We start from the raw sequence: 21,899 nt of genomic DNA on the forward strand, positions 1-21,899 counted from the left end.
CCACTGATGGCAATTAAAGTGGAGAAATATGATTTAATTTAGTTGGAAGGTGTTTGGGAAAGTGCAGCTGATGCTGTAGATTACATCCAGGGTCTCTCTGCCATTAGGGTCTTTAGAAGAAAAATGGCAACCAGCTCCATTCTCTGAGGCATGTGATTCAGTTTGCTGTTGGAAGCGTTGCAGTCACAGCAGGCCATAAAAGTTGTCCAATTCTAAAGCTGGAGCTTTAACATTATGTGTGATTTCTCATTGTGGTCATTTCAGCACCTTGTAAAGTGTTTTGTTGCTGCAGCAAAGTGATAGCATGGGGAGCAATGAAAGGGAAGTATGTGTTGCCAAGCCAACAAGAGATTGCAGAGTTATTCATACACACACACACACACACACACACACACACACCCTCTTAAACGCACACACACACATATGCTGACAGGTGTTTTAGTAATGACATCATGGCGAGTTATTTGCCTTTACTCAACAGAGCCAAACAAAGCTGGACAGGACTTCCTCAATATCCTCAATGTCCCTTCATAAACAGCATTATGTGATTTGGGGTTGTTGTTGTTTTTTTCTGGGATCACGTTGCCAACAGAAACAATTTGCCACCTGGATTACATCTCAGAGCTTATGTGAGCCACGCTGAGCTGAACACCTTAGCTGTGCTGTGCAGGGGAGCTGCAGCGATGCAGCACATCTGTCTTTTCAACACTGCTAATTGGTTTCTTCGACATCACTGTGACAGCTGTGGGGAAGCTTAAGGTTTCAAACTGTTTACTCTGTGAAAAGCGTGTGTACTGTATGTTATCTCTTTAGTCTATGCACCAATTAGTAGAGTTATGCAGATCTAAAAACAGTGGGCTTTTGGGTGGAGGCTTCTTTGGAATCAAAAGAAGACACACACTTAAGTTCATCTGCTCTTTTGGTCTCCAGCTGATTTTACGTTTGAATGTGCTAATGAGTCAGGAATCTTTTCCCACAACTGATAAACAACAATTTAACTCAAATTTGTTCTGAAATTGTTTCTCCCTAGCGAAGATTGATGTTAAGTTTCCAATGAAGCTCTGATTCTCTGTGGCAAGAACTCAATGTGAACAAAGAGGACATGCTCATTTGTCTGGAAAAGTCACCCACAAGGCTACATTGACTCACACATGTTGCCACATATACACTCTCCACAGTTCAAAGCAGCACAGGAAGAGCATATTATCGAAAATTAAAATGAGGAAATTCTAATAATAGTAACAGCACTGTGACCTATTACAGACCGTGACCAGAATATATCATGTGTCTTGTAAAGATGTGGAGCATCTAATGACTGTGGGCAGAGCCCTATGGAGCACATGATCAGTCTGACAGACTGCATCCTTACAGGGACATTATGTGAGTCACTTAACCGCACTCACGCACGACACGACTCAAACCTCCAGGACGTTCAAACTCAAGCCACATTAACCAAACTTTCTGCAGAGGCGGAAAATATAAACTTTACTGGCCAAACTTATTCACTGACCCTCCAACACTGTGTTTGTTGAGTGTGTGTTTTTTCTTCTCCCCCCCGTGGCTTTGTGAAGTTAGATTTTCCAAGCAAAAGCTGTAAGCCCAGCAGACCTAGCTTTTTCCGAGTGGTTTGGAATATTAAGTTGTTCATTTTCTTTTTTGTTTCATGTCAACACAATATTTGAGTTCCATTTTCTTAAAGACTCAGTGTTGCAAGATTACAAATGCTGGTAATATTGTGGTGCAGTAACATTAAATTACACAAACAGAGATGCGTTTGAACTGGATGTGATGTTTGGATAAGTTCAGCACGGTTGCCATCCTTAACATTTTAAATTAGTCAGAAACAAACTAATAACTTATTCAACTCCCCTGCAGAAATGCATCTAAGTCTTATCATCAAAGTATGTGTGTGCATGTATGTGTAGTTTCTATACAACATTGGGAGTGTGAAAGATGTCAGGGAATCTCAGCTGCTCTCTCCAGAGAAGCTTTGGAATAGATGAATCTGATGTGAAATATTCAGAAAGCTCCATTAATGGCTTCCTTCACTTTTTTGAACACTGTCACATCATCCCTCATCTGTGGATTCATTTACTGAGTTTATGCATTCATGCATTTCTTTTTCTTGATCAGTTCTTTTTTTTTGGTATTTTCCATCCCCTGCTTGTGCAAAATGAGTTTTCTCACCTGACGACCATGTCCAATCGCTTTACACTTCACAAGCTCTTTTTGCCCTTTAAAGTGTGTTGTGGAAGCCCACCACATGTATAGTTGTGACTGTAACACAGTGTGGATTAAATAGGTCAAGCATTTTAACCCTTCATGTGCACATTATTTATTCATTTCTGATTTTTTTTAAAGTGGAGTGTTTTGCTATTTTTGGTCTTTTTGTGATGGAAAGGATCATACGTTGGCATTTTTTAAAATTCCTGCATCAGCACAGTTTGCCCTCCAGCTTAGCTCACAACAACATCCTTGCGTGATTGTGACACAAAAACATACTCAGACACACAGATCTCAGCACTTCAGCAAAAAAAAAAAAAATCTTGAATCTCCATAACAAATCCCAATCCCCTTTCCTTGCAGTTTGTACTGTAAAGGTCTCCCCGGACACAGAGGACATTCTCCATTATTGCTAAACTAAGATGTCACTGTCTTTTAACCCTGTGGCATTGCTCTACTTAAAGCTGCATAGTAGGCCAACATAACATGAACCGGCAGGCTTAGCACAGATTTGCCTTCTATAGAGTTCAACACACAGACGTTCACACACTTTGTTTTTATAATATGATAAGCATATTAGACCTACCAGATGGTAAGTGATTGCAAAACCAATACGACTACACTGCTCACACCACATTACTGATAACAACACTGCACTGCAGTAGTTCAGCTTGTATATATATGTAAAGCTAGAACATACAGCACAGCATCATGCTAAATCTGTATCATCTCTCATTGATTAGGAGTAAAATGTAATTAAATCATTCTCATGTTATTCAGCTGTTCACAGTGACTTTAGCTGGTCACCTAGCTTCATGCTAAGCTACAGCATGGTCTCTGTCCTGAGTCATGATCTGGGTGTGTGGTGCCGGAGGTTGAAAACCTAAGGTGCTTCTGTGAATAAATGCATTCATCAGTCTTGTATATTTGTGTGGGATTTTACAAACACAGAAATCAGTGATGCATCATTTTGCAAAGAATAAAATTAACAAATAAATAAACATACTCGTTTGGTAACATTACAGATTTCCCAAAGCAGATTAATTGTGTTACATCCACAATGAAATCTAAACACATGGAACAATAACCAGTCAGAGACAATGTGGGTCTGTGTTGACCTCAGAGGACCACAGGGACTCACCTCCACATGTTGACAAGTCTGGATGAGTTTCCCCATTAGTGACTCCAGCTCATTGTTCCTCTTGATCAAATTAGTCAGGTTGGAGTCCAGGGCTTGCTGTAGCAAACAAAACAAAGACAAAACAGAGTCAACAAACAGAGAATACATGTCTGGGATACGGAGGCAAATAAACAGAAATGTAGGGCAGAGCTGTAAATCAAAGTTGAGATAAAAATGCAACAAATAGACCCCCTTAGGTTTGTCTGCTTACAGGAGACCAAAACTTTGCAAGACAACCTCAGGTGCTACATCAAAAAAAACAAAAAAAAAGTTGTAAAGCAAGTAAAAATAACAGCCACAGTCTAGAAAATGCAAGCAAATATTCCTCGGTGCACAGTCACTAAAGAATAGCAAAGAAAATCTGTGTTTTCCCTTCTGCTGCACAAATATCCCCAGGTCTTCTTCTCATTTTGAAGGCGTGCATTTTGAGGTCCACGTACCTCTGAGCGCGGGTGATAACCCTCATCCCTGTACTGCCTCCTCATCCTGCCCCGTCTGAGCCTCCGACAGAGGAGCCTACACTAGGAGAGGATGTGACTGGGACAGCCACTCCACTGAGCACCAAGCCATGCGCAAACCCGGCCAAGCAGCAAATTAGGCATCAAAAGCTTTCCCTATGAGAGCACGCAGCAGCGCTCTTGGCTAACGAACCGGCAAACAGGTGACAGCACGTCAGCGCTGTCCCTTAACGCTCCTCCCTGTTTTTTATTTCATCCCTCCCCCTTTTTCCCGTTTTTTTCTCGTTTTCTGTTTTTTATCCGCTCGGGCACAAGCTGTCTCTTTTCCTTCTAAGACCGTCATGTTATTGCCAAACCGAGCGTGCTTAAGCCGCTCTGATGCCACGTCTCCACTGTCCTGTTCAAAACTGTTTTCCAAATGATTTTAGGCTCAGACTTGGTGAATGCTATGATTACCTGCAGGTCTCAAAAAAGTGGTTGTGTAGGTGTGTTGGAGCAGCAAGGCCGGGACAGCTAAATGTCAAAGAAAGCGTTGCAGAGACACAGGTATCAGAATAAATTTAGCATTTGGATAAATCCTTTTTTGCTTCTTTTTAAGATGCAAATTCAAACTGTTCTGCTTCAAATTAAGACAGCCAACTAGCTAGACACGCTACATTGTTATCTAAATTCGCTTAACCTTTAACCACTTTTTGAGCGGCAGTGTAAACAAAGCTAGGTTTTGATGCTGTGTTGAGGATTAAAACGGAGTTACCCCAGAGGGGATATTGAATAAGCAACAGCGGTAAACACAGATAGAGATGGCAGGATTTGTGTGTTTGTGTGTGTGCACTGTAGTGACACTGGGGGGAGGGGGGGCAAAATGGATGGCCTTAATACGGTGATGACACACAAAAGCAAAAGCAGCATAAAGGTCTACTCAGTGTGATGTTGTCGTGGTGTTATTGTCCATAGAGATAAAAATAAACTAAACCTCTTAGAAAACGATAAGGAACACAACAATAAGTCAGCATCAGCGTCACGTGTAGGGTGTGCATGCAGCAGACGCGTACATAGATGTGTAATTACCTTCCACATCTCTCTACTTTACATCTCTGCACACACACAGATACTGTACAATCTTCAGTACATGAAATACATCCTGACATGCACATAAGGAACAACAAACAGCATTTAAAAAAATGAAACCTGCTGTCAGTTTCCATGCTTCCATGTGTATTTGTGTATTTGACTCCTTCTGTTGTGTGTGTGCTTGTGTAGAGCCAGATTTGGACATGCAGGGGTTAACCTCCATCCACAGTGTCCATGCTGCCAACTAGTATTAATCTTTAGGGAGCTGAACTGCCTGGCTGTCAGGCTGATCACCTGTCAATCCCGCTTGTTTATCCACCATATCTCTCTTTCTCTCTCTGTCTGCCTGTCTTCTTTGCTGTCAGTCTGGCCCGAATTTCCACAAAAAAAAAAGTGTCTGCATAAATTTAATCTGTGCTTGACCAACTGAGCTAAACCTTGTTGATTTGATGAGTTTTTAGATATACAGTAAGCCAATGCTTTCAGATTATATTGATTTTTGAGCTGCATGGATGCAAAATCAGTTTAACAGGAAGTGATCTCGCCCAAAATATATTTTCCCAGCTTTAGTAATGTATTCTCCCACTGAGATTGTGGCACTTATTAAACTAGTTTTACACTGGTCTGGAGAGAACTCTGAATTTCCCTGAGGAAATCATCTTTCCAATAAATAACAGGATGTTAAGATGAAGTTTGGTCTCTAGAGGAAGTCAGGATAGTTTCAGATATCTTCCATGTAAAAACAACTTTACTGTCATTATATTTGCATACAATGAAACATAATGTTGTTATTCCAAGATGCAAGGTGCAACTTCCTAAAAATACTTCAGTTATACTGCGACATACAATTAGTAAGTTGTAGCAGTTCAGCCCATATTGTTTCATGTATTGTAAACATGCTGTACAAAGTAGTTGTGCATGCAAGTTATTTTTGACTCTTAAGTATCAAATTAATATCAAGGTTAATGTTGGCAGGTATGATAGATGAAAGGATGGCAGCTGTGCTACTGTGTTGTAAATTAGGAGTAGTTTTTGCATATGTCTCTAATATATGATGCACCACCCAGTGCCATATAAAGTAGATGCAGTTGTCTGCTGAGCACGTATTAAAACCAGTATTACAACATGCATTACACAGAACAAGCAATAAATATATGTATCCTAAGATACAAGAACAAACACAACAAAGCAGAACCAATAAAACAGTCATAAAATAATTTAATAGGTTGTTCAGTGTATGAAACACAAAGTCTTAAACCTAAACACAGGAACAGCCAGCAGGCTGAACAACTGTTAAGAAGACAGCTATTTAAAAGTACAATCTGGAGTCAGACTATAAAAAGCCTTAAGAGGTAATCAATAAAATCTCCAATTATATTGTAAATTAAATGGGAAACTCGTAGTGGTGCTGAAAATGGAGGGATTTCATCATTCTTTTCCTGGTTTTAGTCAAAAGTCTGTCAGCTGATTTCGGCAAAGGTGTCAAACATAAAATGAAAACCATGTCTCACCTTCATGACAAGGTGTCTCTAATCCACAGTGAGTTACATGGCTACGTGGCAGCAGAGGCCAACGGTGTAGTCAGAGCAGCAAGCATGTAAATACACTTCTAAAAATAAGATTTGTTTTCTTAAGTGTGGTCAGCTGATGTTTTTTTTATTCAAAGGAAAGCTAGTTCCCTCCACAACATCTGCTCTTAATCAGTGCGAAGCTGTAGCACACTCAGATCCACTCGCAGCTCCTTCTTATATCAGCCAACAAGAATCCGCTCTTTGAAAACACACTTTGCATACGTTTCATCAGCTAACGTCTTCCCTCTCGGCTTAAGAATAAAAGTTGTATGGCTCCATATTTCAGGCTGTATCACTTTTTTCCCCCCTTTTGATATTTTCCTCCATTGGACTAACTCACATAAGAAGTGGTGATAAGAAGGTGCGAGGGGATCACACACAAACACACACTCCACCATAGATGGAGACAGGTAGGGAAGTGAACTTCAGAGGAGCTACATCTTTTCAAGATTTGCTGTGACACTGAGCAGGATTGTGCTCTCAGGAATCCTCACCGCACTGACAGAAATTCACTCCATTCTTTTCCTCATTGCTCATATGAGTCTGTATGTGTGTGAGCGAGAGAGAGACAGAGAGAGTGTGTTAGAGAAGGATCTGAGGAACCTTATTCACAAAGAAAGAAGAAACTTGGGGCAAGTACAGACAGCAAAGGTGGATAGTTGGAGAGCAAGATAGAAATTAAAGCAGGAGTTGTTGTTGTTTTTACTGCTGCGCCTCAGTGTGTCCACCCATCTCTCCACACACATCTACACTGTCTTATTACTAAGTCATTGTATTGGGTGTTCTGTATTTGATAGAGGGTGCCGGTGTCTTTGCTCGACACCCACTTTCCTACTCTTAAGCTCCCCTGTAAATTGGAAACCGTGTTTGTATGTGTGTGTTAGTATCAGTCTGGGAGACAATCAGATGACTCTTGCAGGAAAAAAAGCAGCACTGACTCAAAAGCAGAGCACTGCAGAGAATAAAAGAAAAGGCAGAAGGAAAGGAACATTGTATTGGGGAAAATTGGGAAAGTGAGTGTGTGTCTTTGTGTGTGTGTGTGTGTGTGTGTGTGTGTGTGTGTGTGAGAGAGAGAGAGATCGTGTTTGATTGAGAGACACGAAGAGCCTCAAGCAAAGGGAACAATCAGTGCCAAACGCAAAAAAGAAAAAAAAAAGAGTTCCCTGCACAATGCACTGTAAATCTTCAGATAATAGCTTTCATTTACTTCAACTGAGAGAGAAGCAAGCCTTTTGAGGCAGGCTGTGTTCCAGACAGCAGGAGCTGTCAGCTCTTTAAGGAAGCCTATAGAAGGTTTTTGTGCAAGGAGAAGTAATAGTCAGTAATATAACCACTCCTCTAATGTAAAGTGATTCTTTTAAGCTTTATTAAAAGAAAGGGTTAAGATCATGTCTTTGTATTGTTTTGCTGATATTCTCTGGAGTTAGCCACAGCCCACCTTGACTGGTAATACCACTCTGTACCTCAAGAGGCAGTAGAGAAGCACTCAAGTCCAGTCTGCCCTCAGACCCACATGAGGATGGGAGGAGGACATCCTCCACCACTGCCACCTCTACATCTCACCTGTCTCTCTGGGTCTCTGGGCAGACTGGGTGTGAAATCATCATCAATGCATCAATAACCAAAGAAAACAACCTGCTAGTTAATATGTAAAACATCATTCCCTGATGGATTAAAGTCCTGGCAATATGTTAACAACTCCCCTGTGATGAGGTTAGATTTATTCGGGCGTGAGGGCACAGATGTGGTTGTGATTGGCTCTTGAATGACAGCGCAGCATTGTGTGAGTACCAAGCCCTTGTTTTTTTATATTAGAGGTCGACCTCCCACTTTCTGGTAATATTCTGCCCTCTATTTGTCTGGAGACTTCTTCCATATTAATGCCCTGACTGGGTGAAAGTTTCAAGTAATCACACCCATTAGCACTGATGGATATGATGTCACAGTGTGCTGACACACCCTTAAGTACACTTCTACATCACTTCTGGAGGTCAGAAAAGCCGCTATTGCACTTTCATGATTCACTTTAAGAGTAGTTTAATGAAGCTGAGGTTGAAATATTTAATAATATTAAGGGAAGAAGTCAGGGAATAAGTGTATTCACAATATAAAATATGAATGCGACAGCTGGAGGACATGAAGGTAAATATTGAGCGTTTTTGCAAGGCCGTGAATTAAATGTAATGTTTCGTGCGTGCTTGTGTTTTATAGTGCATGTTGGCGCTTGACAACCCCAAAGTATGTTGTTGCAACACTGAAGGGACAGCTGATTAAAGCAAAAGGATTACTACATAAACACAACACACCTGTGATTTGAGACCAGCATTGGCACACACACACACACAGCAGAAGCAGCAGCACCCATCTTTTACCCTCAAGGTTCTTTCTCCTCAGACCCAGAGCCAAGGACTTTAAAAGCTATTTCCAGCTGCCTTCTTCGTCAATTTCCTGTGACGGGGGTAATTTTATCTCTGAAAAAGGATGGGTGTTCCCACAATAACCTCCATGGCTCTTATCAGACACACAACCACTGAAAAAGGAAAGTATTCCAATCATCTGATATTCTTTTTTCTTCCCTGTGCTGAGTGCAGAGATATCTCAAATTCCTGCAGATCAGAGCAAAAAGTGATATGCATGAAATGGTCTGGAAAATGTGACAGTTTCAACTTGTCAGACTCCAAAGTGAAAGAAAAACATCATCTCTAAGTGAAAGTGGGGAAAAAGAGACTGCCTGTTACATCTTAAGTAGTTCAAGTGTAACCACTGGGTTAGCTGACGCTGAGGTTTCTCTGCCTTTTTGTTTTACTCCTCTCGTTTAAGTTCATTTTCTAGACCAGAACATGGTCCAAATGCTCTAGTAAATGTAAAAGTTTATATTGTTGACATTACTTTTGTTACATAATCATAATTGAAAGTGGCTGTTGTCAAGATTCGTCAGCAGTGTGCAGTGTGTGGTTTATTGCATGCTTCTACTTAATGTGTGCCACAAAATGCTGCCACACAGATTTAAAAATTAAAAATAAAAAGGAAAATGTGTTTACTGAGATGAATTAAGGTTAAGTGAACTGACATGTACAGAACTCAGCTTCCTAGTTGGAAACAGAATTCGGCCTGAGGCAGAGATACATTTAATGCTTTGCTGTAATGGAAGATGCAGCAAAACAAGTAAATTAAAAAAGAAGCAGTAATGTGGTTAGGTATGATGTGCTTTAACTAAATTGTTGATGTATAATGTATCACATAATAAACCTTTCATCGTCAACTTGAACTCATGTTTGTAAAAGCTGCAGCTCATCCATGGTTTTAAACAAAATTATTTTTAAGGGAAGGGATGCAAAACAAATCTCTATTTACTAATCAACTAATCATTTATTCAATGAAGCTGCATGTTTTCCACAACTCAGAGTCTTACATCAGTAGAAATCATTTGATATCCCGGTTGCAAATATCAGAGAAAAAGCAAGTTGATAGATTTAGTGATCAGAGGAAAAAAAAGCTCTAGTGCACAGAGGAGAGCACCACACTGTGTAAACTCTTACAAACAGTACACAGTCTGTTTTACAGGGCTAATATCAAAAGGTGCCATATTGCCATATTGTTCACTTCCACTTAAATGCTGTGCCTTGGGCCTGTGAAGGTCATTAAGGCGAATGGGGTCTAAACCCGTGGTTTATATCAGACTCACGTCATGTGCCAGCTGGATGTCGACAGAGGTCTGAGAGTTGAACAGGTGCTCAAATCCCCTCCAACTTTTGGCAGAAATGCCACATTTGTTTTCTGCGCAGGAGGCAGGAGGTCGTATGTGGCTTTTTTCAGATCTGTGTGAGGCTGCAGGGCAGATGGCATGGGAGGGTTAGGTCCCATGTGTATGTGTGTGCTGACATGCAAGCCTCAAGTGCTTGGCTCTGTGTGTGTATAGGCCACAGCACAAAAGTCAATGAAGCAGTTACACATGCTTTGGTTACCCATCTGTTCTTAATGTCCTCACAAAACACTGCAACTTGTGTCAAACAGCAGCACATGATTTATTTATTTGACGGATTACACATAAAGTAGCAGCAGCAGCAAAGAAGTTCACACTGATAAATCCAACAAGGCAGATGACAGACTACAGAGTTTCTCACTGTCTCTATGAGCCTTTCTGAGTTTAGCGTTGTTCGTCAGAGCCAGGGAGAGTGTTATTTACAACCATTTCTAAAATGATTCATTTTGCTGTTTTACTTAGTCAAGAAACCAGGGTTGACTTTTGGAAGGAATCTGAATATTTAGCTGCTTGTGAAAGCTGTAAGCACAACAGTAAATCATGTTTTTTTTTTCAAAATTGCAGAATAACAAGCATATTTTTTGGACTTTCTCCCAAAGCTGCTAACTCCTAACTCTTTTATTTCCAAGTCATGCTTGATGTTGAGCAGCTCAGCTTGTAAAGCAGAAGGCACCAGGGATGAGCAGTGTGTGTGCTCCTCAGGCAAAGTATAGATTTGCACAAAATGTAAATCACATGCTACAGTACTTGCACCTGTGCTTCACACGGGAAGCGTCGCATGCAATCTGTAAGTCTTCCTTCATCTTGGGTGGGAAAACATACATTATAGTGTATGTGTAAACAAGGCTTCCCAGTATGGCATGTCATGCTTGTATCATATGGGCATGTTCTGTGCACGCACAGGTACTAATTAAGAACCTGTGATCATGTCAGACTAAGAAGAAAACTCCCATTGCTTTGTTTCATTTTTATGTTACATCACATAATTAGCCTATACGATAACTGCTGGGTGCACTGACCTGTGCTACGCTACGCTATCTCTGTGGATGAACGTGGGGAGAGAGTGTGTGGGGGGGCATAGTAATTAGAAACAGGAGCATGATAATTAGATGATGCACTGACCTGTAGCTTTACTGCTAATTATTCTCCTCTGTTCAGATTTGCTGAAACACGCGAGATGAGACGGAGTAAACACATGCAGCAAATCTGATGGCAAAGGACGTGGAGGCTGCTTCAACAATAAATGGTGCCAACCAGCAGAGGGCCCATAATAATAGATGAGATGGGGCATTAGCAGCTACATGCAGATCTAAGACGACTCCAGGGAAATAAGCAATGTGAGGTTATTTTTTAAATTAATTTCTTGAGGAAGGAAGAAAACAATGAGACTACATGGTTCTAATCACCTGAGTGTTAAAAGGGGGTTTTAGAACTCAGTATTACACTATTGCAGTAATATTTCAGGAACAACAGTTTCAGTGCTGTGGAATCAGTGCTTTCCATTGTAACACTGCAGCCATGCCTCTCTCTGCGGACATATTAGAAACTACTTCACACTTGAACATGTGTTTCAAACCTCTGGTAAAGGAGGGAAACCTGTTTCTCATAGGACTCGCACCATGACATTTCATTTAGTAAGGTGAAACCACTCAGAGTGAGCATGTAGTGGAGTTATTGCTGGAAATGTTCCCTGGGTAAATGAGGCCTTGGAAAAGTGCAATGTATTTCCTCGCTCATTGTTCTGTGAGAATTCTGCTCAGCTAATGTTTGAGATAATCAGCAGGCTTGAAAAAAAATGTTTTTGTTGGATGGATGGATTAATCAACAGAAAAGATTTAGTTTTGACCCAGATGGTGACGTGGCACCTCTGCAAAGATGAATCAGCTCAACAACTTGTTTGATCAATCTTTTGCTGCAGTCTCTCAGAGCACACACTGACGACAAAGCAGCCACTCCACACATTTGAGAAGCTGTAATGACAACTTTTGTTTGCCACTGTTGCTTCAGAATGATTGACAATCTTCTGCAGACTCATTTTCTTTAAAAATCATTGAAAAGACTGGATACTCCACCAATTTCATGAATTAAGGTCAATTTACTTGTCACTGGCAGCTTGAAAACAGCATTATGACGAGAAAATAACCCAATGATGTCATCAGGGTTATCAGGTTCCTCCAACTTTGTTGAAGGACAAATCTAAATCCGTCGAGTAGCCATTTAAGAAGAGTGGTATTTTATTAGAGGGCTGATTATGAGATTAGCTGCATCCGCTGGACATTTTCCTCCGAGTGTGTGCTCTGTGTAACACACACACACTGTGATGTTCCATGTGTTTTATTATGTAAAATGTTATAGCACCTCCTATGGGTCATTAAGAGGAATGCAGCTCTTTTCTCAGTGTTTTAGATGTTTGCATTTTTATTGGTTGTTCAGGTCACATGATTAACCAGGTCACATGATCAGTGGTAGGAAGTAAGAAAAAACTAGAGGGCCGCATGGGTTGAAATCTTCTCCTTTTTTACTCGGTCTCATCTGATTGTGCAGAGCTTGGAGCAGCTTTGTGTGTGAGTAGAATGATTAATCTGTGTGCATAAAAAATATTTCTGCTCATATTTTGTTGTATTTCATAAGATGTATTTACATTATTTCATTGCTATTTTTGTGTTGGTTTATTTACAGTTTCACATGATTAAAACAACTCGTCATAAAAACGCTGTACCTTCAATAAAACGGAGTTCATCTCGACAGCACGTCTTGCCTACTCATCATTGAAGATACCTAGCTACTTCAGTCGAGTTAAAGAATGTTTAGCTGTCTGGTGATGTGTGCAACGCTACGCGCTCAGGTGCCAGAACAGTGAAAACACAGCTATTCAGCGGGTTCTACACAACAACACGCTAGTGAAAAGAGAAGTACAACTCATTAGCGGCTTCAGCAGTGCTAGCCTGATCTCCCTATACGTTTTAAGATGGATGCCACGTCGCCTACAGAAGGACAGCAGGCAGGCTCATCAGCTAAAGAGGGAGCTACTGCCAAGTCAGTTTCTAGCGGATCCAGCTCAAGTTCAAAAAGTTCATCTGCTAGCTTAGCTGCTGCTAAGGCTAGGGCTAAGGTCTTAGCTGCACGTGCCTGTGCAACTTTTGTTCAGAAAGAAAATGAACTGCTGGTAGAAAAGGCTAAAATGGAGGCTGCTCTCGCTACATTAAAGCTAGACAAAAAGATTGCAGCTGCAGAAGCAGAAGCCAAAGCTCTCGAGTCTACAGCAGCAGATATAGAGAAAGGCTCCAGAGGCTCCAGAGCTTCCAACATCTTCCTCCTTCCTCCTCAATCCCCCCAAGAAAGGACCAACGATTATGTTGAGCGTCATTCACAGGAAGACTCTAAGCCTCCACTCACTGAACCACCACAGAGTCAACCTCAACTATACAATCCCGCCATCTTGAGCAGTGCCACTCCAAACCTCTTCGATGGTCCTGCGGATGTTAGACCACGTATTCCAACTACTCTCCTATTGAAGCCAGATCCTGATGCTAACCCTCATACCTTCTACCCCACGAGGCCACAACAACCATTCACACCCACTCTCAGCAACCAAGCTCCTCACACTCCCTTTGCTGACCGTACAGGCTTTGGTGATATTGCCAGATTCCTCGTCCGTCGGGAACTGCTCAGCTCCAGTCTCACCAGATTTGACGATCGTCCTGAAAGCTACTGGGCATGGAGGTCGAGCTTCCTAAACTCCATTGAAGGAACAGAACTAACCCCAAGTGAAGAGCTCGACCTGCTATCCAAGTGGCTGGGTCCACAGTCTTCAGCACATGTGAAGAGGATCAGAGCAGTACACATCAGCAACCCAGCTCAAGGTCTGAGAACGGTGTGGTCTCGTCTTAATGAGTGTTATGGATCTCCAGAGATGATAGAGAAAGCGCTCTTTGACAGACTGGAGAAATTTCCCAAGGTCACCAATAAGGATCCTCAAAAGCTCCGAGAGCTCGGCGACCTGCTACAAGAGTTAGCATCAGCACAGCGTGAGGGGAACCTACCTGGACTGGCTTGCCTGGATACTGCGAGAGGCCTGATACCCATAGTAGAGAAACTGCCATTCAATCTCCAGGAAAAATGGATCTCTCATGGGAGTAATTACAAAGCTAATTATCAGGTACATTTCCCACCATTTGCCTACTTTGTCGAGTTTGTCTGTAGAGAGGCCTACATCCGGAACGACCCAAGTTTCTCTCTGTTCTCTTCTGCAGACACAATAATGAAGCCGAACAACACAGTAAAAAAGATGAGTAGCTCTAGGAACTTCGTCTCCTCACACAAAACAGAGGTCTCTTCTATGCTTGACCCCGACGACACAGGGACGCCTAGTGCTAGGCCAGATGTTAGTAGGCAATGTCCTATTCACAAAAAGCCTCACCCCCTTAAACACTGTAGAGGCTTTAGAGCCAAAGCAATCGAGGAACGCAAGGCTTATCTCAAAGAAGCTGGCATATGTTTTAGATGTTGTTCTTCAAGCAAACATTATGCCAAAGATTGCAAAATCGCAGTACAGTGCAAAGAGTGCAGCAGCGACAAGCACGTAGCGGCTCTTCATCCTGGACCAGCTCCGTGGCTTAGCCAGACCCCTGAGTCAGAGAACGGCGGGGAGGAGAAGGGTGATCAGTCTCCTACTGTGAACTCAAAGTGCACGGAGGTTTGCGGAGAGGGTAACGCCCCACGCTCCTGCTCAAAAATTTGCCTTATCACAGTTCATCCTAAGGGTCAACCAGACAGGTCAGTGAAACTTTACACCATTCTTGATGATCAGAGCAACAGATCGCTTGCTAGATCAGAGTTCTTTGACCTCTTTGGACTGGAGGGCACAGAGTCACTCTATACTCTTAGGACATGTGCTGGTCTTACTGAGATGTCTGGGAGGAGAGCCACAAACTTCATTGCAAAAACTTTGGATGGAAGCTTCAGCATAAATCTCCCGACTCTCATAGAGTGTAACTACATCCCAGAGGATAGGTCAGAGATTCCTACTCCTGAAATCGCCAAGTATCACACTCACCTTAACTCTTTGGCTGAGCACATTCCTCCCCTTGATCCAGAGGCTCAGATCCTCCTTCTCCTTGGTCGTGATGTTCTGCAGGTCCACAAGGTGAGAGAACACCGCAACGGACCTAACAGCGCACCATACGCCCAGCGCTTGGACCTCGGTTGGGTCATCATCGGGGAAGCCTGTTTAGGCACAGCTCACAAACCCAAAGATGCTAACGTGTTCCATACTCACATTCTTGAGAATGGACGTCATTCTCACTTCACACCCTGTCCAAACCATCTCACTCTTAAGGAGAAGCCCACTGTGAACAGTCAGAAGTCTCACGGTCCTCATAGTCTCAAAGGCTCACCACTTTCTCTTTTGACAGTCCAACACACTGAAGGTGACTCTTTGGGAAGTAAGATCTTCCAGCGCACAGAGGAGGACAACGAGATTGCCCCCTCTATTGAAGACAAACAGTTCATCGAGCTAATGGACAAAGAGATGTTCATTGACGAAGGAAATAACTGGGTAGCCCCACTCCCATTCCGCCCTTCAAGAGTACGTCTACCGAACAACAGGGAGCAAGCTCTGAGTCGCTTTAAATCTCTCTGCCGCACTCTTGATAGGAAAGCAGAGATGAAGCAACAGTTTGTCACCTTCATGCAACGGATCTTCGATCAGAATCATGCAGAACTGGCTCCACCATTAGTGGAGGGAGAAGAGTCCTGGTACCTCCCTACGTTTGGAGTGTACCACCCGCGCAAGCCTGGTGACATCAGAGTCGTGTTTGACTCCAGCGCCAAACATCTCGGGGTGTCTCTAAATGATGTGCTGTTGACCGGGCCAGACCTGACCAATAGATTATTGGGGGTTCTGATGCGTTTTCGACGTGAACAGATTGCTGTCACCACAGACATCGAACAAATGTTTCATAGTTTTCTCGTGAGGGAAGATCACAGGAACTTTCTTCGGTTCATGTGGTTCAAGAACAATGACCCTACAGATGAGGTTGTCGAATACCGGATGCGGGTTCACGTATTCGGCAACAGCCCCTCTCCAGCGGTGGCGACCTATGGCCTCAGAAGAGCTGCGCTGTACGGAGAACCGGTGTTTGGCTCTGCAGCAAAGGAGTTCATACATAGAGAGTTCTATGTAGATGATGGCCTCACATCTCTGCCATCAGAAAATGAAGCTGTCAGCTTACTCAAAGCAGCACGAGGTATGCTGGGTATGTCTAACCTACGCCTCCACAAGATTGCATCCAACTGTCCCGCAGTCATGCAAGCATTTCCGGCCTCCGAGTACGCCAAGAACTTGAAGGAACTCGATCCTGATAGTGATTCTCTTCCAATGCAGTGTAGCTTAGGACTGAACTGGGACCTGTGCAAAGACACATTCACCTTCCGGGTCTCCAGCACCGAAAGGCCTTACACAAGGAGAGGTGTCCTTGCTACTGTAAACAGTTTATTCGATCCGCTCGGCCTAGTAGCACCGATCTCCATTCAAGGAAAGTTTCTGCTGAGAGAACTAACCCAAGACACCATCGACTGGGATGAGCCTCTCCCAGCAGAGCAGGAAGGAGAGTGGATCGCTTGGAGAGATTCATTACAAGCTCTTGAACACTTTGAGACTCCACGTTGTTACACTAGTGCATCTATCTCCAACGCCCAGCGTGTTGAGCTGCACATCTTCTCGGATGCGTCTGTAAAAGCCATCGCTGCAGTGGTCTACTTGAAGGTGTTGGATAGCAACGGCACAGACCATGTAGGATTTGTGATTGGGAAGGCTAAATTAGCTCCTTTGACAGTCCATACGGTCCCACGTCTTGAGCTGGGAGCTGCGGTCCTCGCTGTTGAGATTGCAGAGCTGGTGTCAAGAGAATTGGATGTCAAGATTGATGACATGAAGTTTTACACTGACAGCAAAGTCGTGCTGGGTTATATCTACAACGTTACCCGCAGATTTTACGTGTATGTCAGTAATAGGGTAGAGCGCATCAGGAAGTTCTCAAGCCCTGAACAGTGGCACTACGTACCCACCAGTCAGAATCCAGCAGATGTAGCGACTAGGTCAGTACCTGCGGAACTTCTCTCAACCACCAGCTGGCTCACCGGGCCCAAGTTCCTGCTGCTACCCATGAAAGAAGATGCACCTGTGGAGACATCTTACGACCTTGTGAACCCAGACTCGGATGCAGAAGTGCGTTCTCACCTCACGGCATGCACCGACACAAACCTGGGCTCTCAACGATTTGAAAGGTTCTCAACCTGGCAATCTCTCATCAGAGCCATAGCCACTCTGATCCACATCGCGGAGACCATGAGAGCCAAGAGTACAAGAGGAAAAACAGAATGTAAAGGTTGGCATCAATGTTCAAAAGTCCACACGTCTGACAATCTGCTCAAAGCGAGACAGGTCCTCATCAGATGTATACAGAGTGAAGCATATCAGACTGAGATGTCTTGTCTGAAGCAAGGGATGGACATCCCGAAGAGCAGCCCATTGAGGAAATTGGATCCTATGCTCGATAGTGATGGACTCTTGAGAACTGGGGGCCGACTTCGTCACTCGACTCTCAAGGCAGAAGAAATGCACCCTCTCATTGTCCCTGGTCGAAGCCATGTCGGTGGTCTACTCATCAACTACTATCACGAGAGAGTTAAGCACCAAGGCCGGATCTTTACAGAGGGAGCGATACACGCCGATGGCATTTGGATGGTTGGTGTCAGGAGATGCGTTGCGAGACATCTGTACAAGTGTGTGACGTGTAATAAGCTCAGAGGAAGGACAGCCGAGCAAAAGATGGCTGACCTCCCTTCAGATCGGTTAAGCGAAGAGCCACCATTCACCAACGTAGGCATTGATGTATTTGGGCCTTGGAGTATCTCTACTCGACGCACACGTGGAGGTGCCGCTAACAGCAAGAGGTGGGCAGTGATCTTTACCTGTCTCAGTGTGCGCGCTGTTCATATAGAGCTGATCGAGGCCATGGACACATCAAGCTTCATAAACGCCCTTCGTCGATTTTTCGCCATTCGGGGTCCTGTGAAGCTGATACGCTCCGATTGTGGCACAAATTTCAAAGGGGCATGCAGGGAGCTGAAAATACTCCTTCAGGACGACAAGGAGCCTAACGTCTTCCGGTTCCTCAGCAAAGAAGGCTGTACATGGATCTTTAATCCACCTCATTCCTCCCACATGGGCGGCGTGTGGGAGAGGATGATTGGGGTCTCCAGGAGGATTCTGGATTCCATGTTGTCCCAGATTCAGCCATCCAACCTCTCTCACGAGGTTCTGTCTACAGTCATGGCAGAGGTGTCCGCCATAATTAATGCCAGACCTCTGACGACCATCTCTACAGATGTGAGTGCTCCATCGCTCCTTACTCCAGCCATGATCCTTACCCAGAAAGTTTGCAGTCCTCCTCCTCCAGGCTGCTTCGTCGACGCAGATCTACATCGCCAGCAGTGGAGGAAAGTCCAGCACTTGGCCAACACCTTTTGGGAGAGGTGGAGACGCGAGTATCTCCCTATGCTCCAGAGTCGGTCGAAGTGGCAGAGGAGCCGCCCCAACATCAAGGAAGGAGACATAGTGCTTCTTCGTGATACCCAAGTGGAGAGGAACCAGTGGCCCATGGCGCTAGTCACAAAAACCTTCCCTTCGAGCGACGGGAAGGTCAGGAAAGTGGAGCTCAAGGTTGTCAGAGGAGAGACCTCTAAGACCTTCCTTCGGCCCATCACGGAGGTGGTGGTGCTAATGTCTCCCTAGGATGACATAGACTTTTACTTAACTCCCTAAGTGTTTGTCTTTCATAGTGGTATTGCGTTCAATACCAGGCGGGGAGTGTGATGTTCCATGTGTTTTATTATGTAAAATGTTATAGCACCTCCTATGGGTCATTAAGAGGAATGCAGCTCTTTTCTCAGTGTTTTAGATGTTTGCATTTTTATTGGTTGTTCAGGTCACATGATTAACCAGGTCACATGATCAGTGGTAGGAAGTAAGAAAAAACTAGAGGGCCGCATGGGTTGAAATCTTCTCCTTTTTTACTCGGTCTCATCTGATTGTGCAGAGCTTGGAGCAGCTTTGTGTGTGAGTAGAATGATTAATCTGTGTGCATAAAAAATATTTCTGCTCATATTTTGTTGTATTTCATAAGATGTATTTACATTATTTCATTGCTATTTTTGTGTTGGTTTATTTACAGTTTCACATGATTAAAACAACTCGTCATAAAAACGCTGTACCTTCAATAAAACGGAGTTCATCTCGACAGCACGTCTTGCCTACTCATCATTGAAGATACCTAGCTACTTCAGTCGAGTTAAAGAATGTTTAGCTGTCTGGTGATGTGTGCAACGCTACGCGCTCAGGTGCCAGAACACACACACACACACACACACATAGACACATACTTCCTCTGTGGCCATTACCAGCATACTGTAATAGCCATGCTCAATTAAGCACACCTACACCCAGCAGGCAATTGTCACTTGTTAACCTGCAACCTCATTGGAGACACCATGCCTCGTCACTAATGACATTCCTCATATTCACCGTGTGTGCATGCTTCTAAATACCCTCCTGGCACACTGGCATGGTTTAGTGATTATGCTAATTGCTTAATTATTCAGGGGAGATAATAAGTCAGCATGAGATGATGAAATCTCACTTGATAATCGAGTTAGATACCTGGGTAAGGATAAGAGGAAATTTCATACTGCAGAGCAGAATAAAATTAAAGTTTAAAATTCATTATGTGTTAGATAAGGAACAGGATGAATCTATATCCTTATCTGTCATTAAAGTGAATCTGTTCTAATGGCAGCAGGTTTTAATTAGAGTACCATTAAAAGACATTGGACATATTCTTTGCTAAATTTCAAGCGTGAAAAACCAAAAAAACTTGTGCTCACCCTGAGTTTTTCATAGCGGTCGCTCAGCGCTGCCACCTGGTGGTCCCTGTGCCTTCCCACCAGCTTGCACAGTGAGCAGATGAGCTGATCATCAGTGACACAGTACATGTTCACCTTCTCCTCGTCGTGCTCCAGACACTGGAGCCCTCTGAGGTGGCAGTCTGGCATGGGCTCAATGAGCCGGTGGCCGGTGAACGGCTTCTTGTTGGGGTGAGTGGCTCTAAGACATTCCTCGCAGTAGGACACCTCGCATGTCACACACGTCTTGACGGCGTCCTGCGGGGGGTCCTGCTCGCAGAACTGGCACTGAACCGGTTCAGGAGGCGTACCTGGGCTAGACATGGCGGCGCTGACGGGGACCAGTGCCAACCGGTTGCTCCCTTCCTCGCCGGGAGAGTTGGGCCCGCTGTGGGGCGCGGGCAGCGGCAGTGGTAGAGGGAGCCCGGCCGAAGACGAGGCTCGCTGAACTCTATCGATAATGTTCTGCAAGGTCACGTTTCTCTTAAGTCCTTCTAATCCACGCTCTGGACTCAGAGAGATGACATATCTACAGGTGGGGCACTGGAAGGCGCTGATGCTCTGAATAGATTCGTTAGTGGTGCAGTGGGAGACGAGGATGCGGTGGGCGCAGCCGAAGCACAGGCTGTGGGCGCAGGGGAGCAGAAGTGGGTCTTCAAAAAGCTCCAGGCAGATTGGGCAGGTCAGCTCTGACTCCAGAGTGTCCATCCTGCTCAGAGGAGGCCAGGCGGGACCAGGCGCAGCGTCAGCGAAATCCAGAAGAGCCGCTCAGCTGTCTGTAGGCCAGAGACAGAGAGATAGATGGAGCAGAGCAGAGAAAGAGGGAGAAAAAAGGGGGAAAGAAAGCACAGGGATTTGTGATTAAATGGTCTGAAACGGCTTACTCTTCACTGCTTTCTTGTGAGGGCTTATATCTCAATGGAGCAGACCGCTGAGTCGACTTTAAGAATGCCAGTGTTAAGTGTTGGGCTTTTTTTAATGTGCATCAAGTCTGAGAAAGTTGGGCAGCTGATATCTTCATAGCATAGACAAACAGAAACGGTTCAGTTCGCTTCATCAGCAGATGCTTAGATCTGACACATTCTGCCTGTGAAACTTCCACTTGTGTCCACAGATGCATGTGGCATTTAAAATCTCCTCAGACAAAGCTGCTGATCGCACTGAATATTAAATAACAGAGGGTGTGTGTGTGTGTGTGTGTGTGTGTGTGTGTGTGTGTGTGTGTGTGTGTGTGAGTGACTGACTGTGCTGCAGCAGACAGATTCAAACCATTGTTGTGTTGGCCTTGTTGAAATAACACAGGGAGGGAGGGAGATGAACTGTGATAACTAGTGCAGCTTTGGAGTGAACAGTTGATCTTCAGGGTCACACTTTGTACACCTCATTGTGGAATACACAAACACACACACCCTTATACACACACCTTGACTTGGCAATTACACAGATTTAATTTTCCAACTGATGATGACTCATGAGATATAAAATCCACAGAGGACCATGATTACAGTGATATTAGCACATTTCATTAAAATAGTCCCGCGCTAAACATTCTGTAACAGATTTGCAAGGTCAGTTAAAATGAATGAAAATAAAGCCAGTGGTAGTGGGGAACTTATTTTTTGAGGTTGGAGTAGGATTTCTTCTAATAACAGTATTTAACACTCAGCATA

General features: G+C 43.8%; 1 protein-coding gene across 2 annotated transcripts in view; it reads right to left on the reverse strand.

Moving 5' to 3' along the window:
- LOC146990689 (E3 ubiquitin-protein ligase Midline-1-like) overlaps positions 1–21,899 on the reverse strand; it is a 60,498-nt gene that overhangs the window by 11,697 nt on the left and 26,902 nt on the right. For both annotated transcript variants that reach the window (XM_085797322.1, XM_085797313.1), the window contains exons 2-3: positions 20,212–21,005; positions 3,365–3,460 (exon numbers count right to left, since the gene is read on the reverse strand). In XM_085797322.1, coding sequence (XP_085653448.1) covers positions 3,365–3,460; positions 20,212–20,937 — 822 coding nt within the window. In that variant the 5' untranslated portion in view covers positions 20,938–21,005. The remainder of the gene's footprint in view (positions 1–3,364; positions 3,461–20,211; positions 21,006–21,899) is intronic.

Source organism: Trachurus japonicus, chromosome 2 (genome assembly GCF_045865225.1).
Source record: "Trachurus japonicus isolate A0001 chromosome 2, Traja_1.0".
Classification (NCBI taxonomy): domain Eukaryota; kingdom Metazoa; phylum Chordata; class Actinopteri; order Carangiformes; family Carangidae; genus Trachurus; species Trachurus japonicus.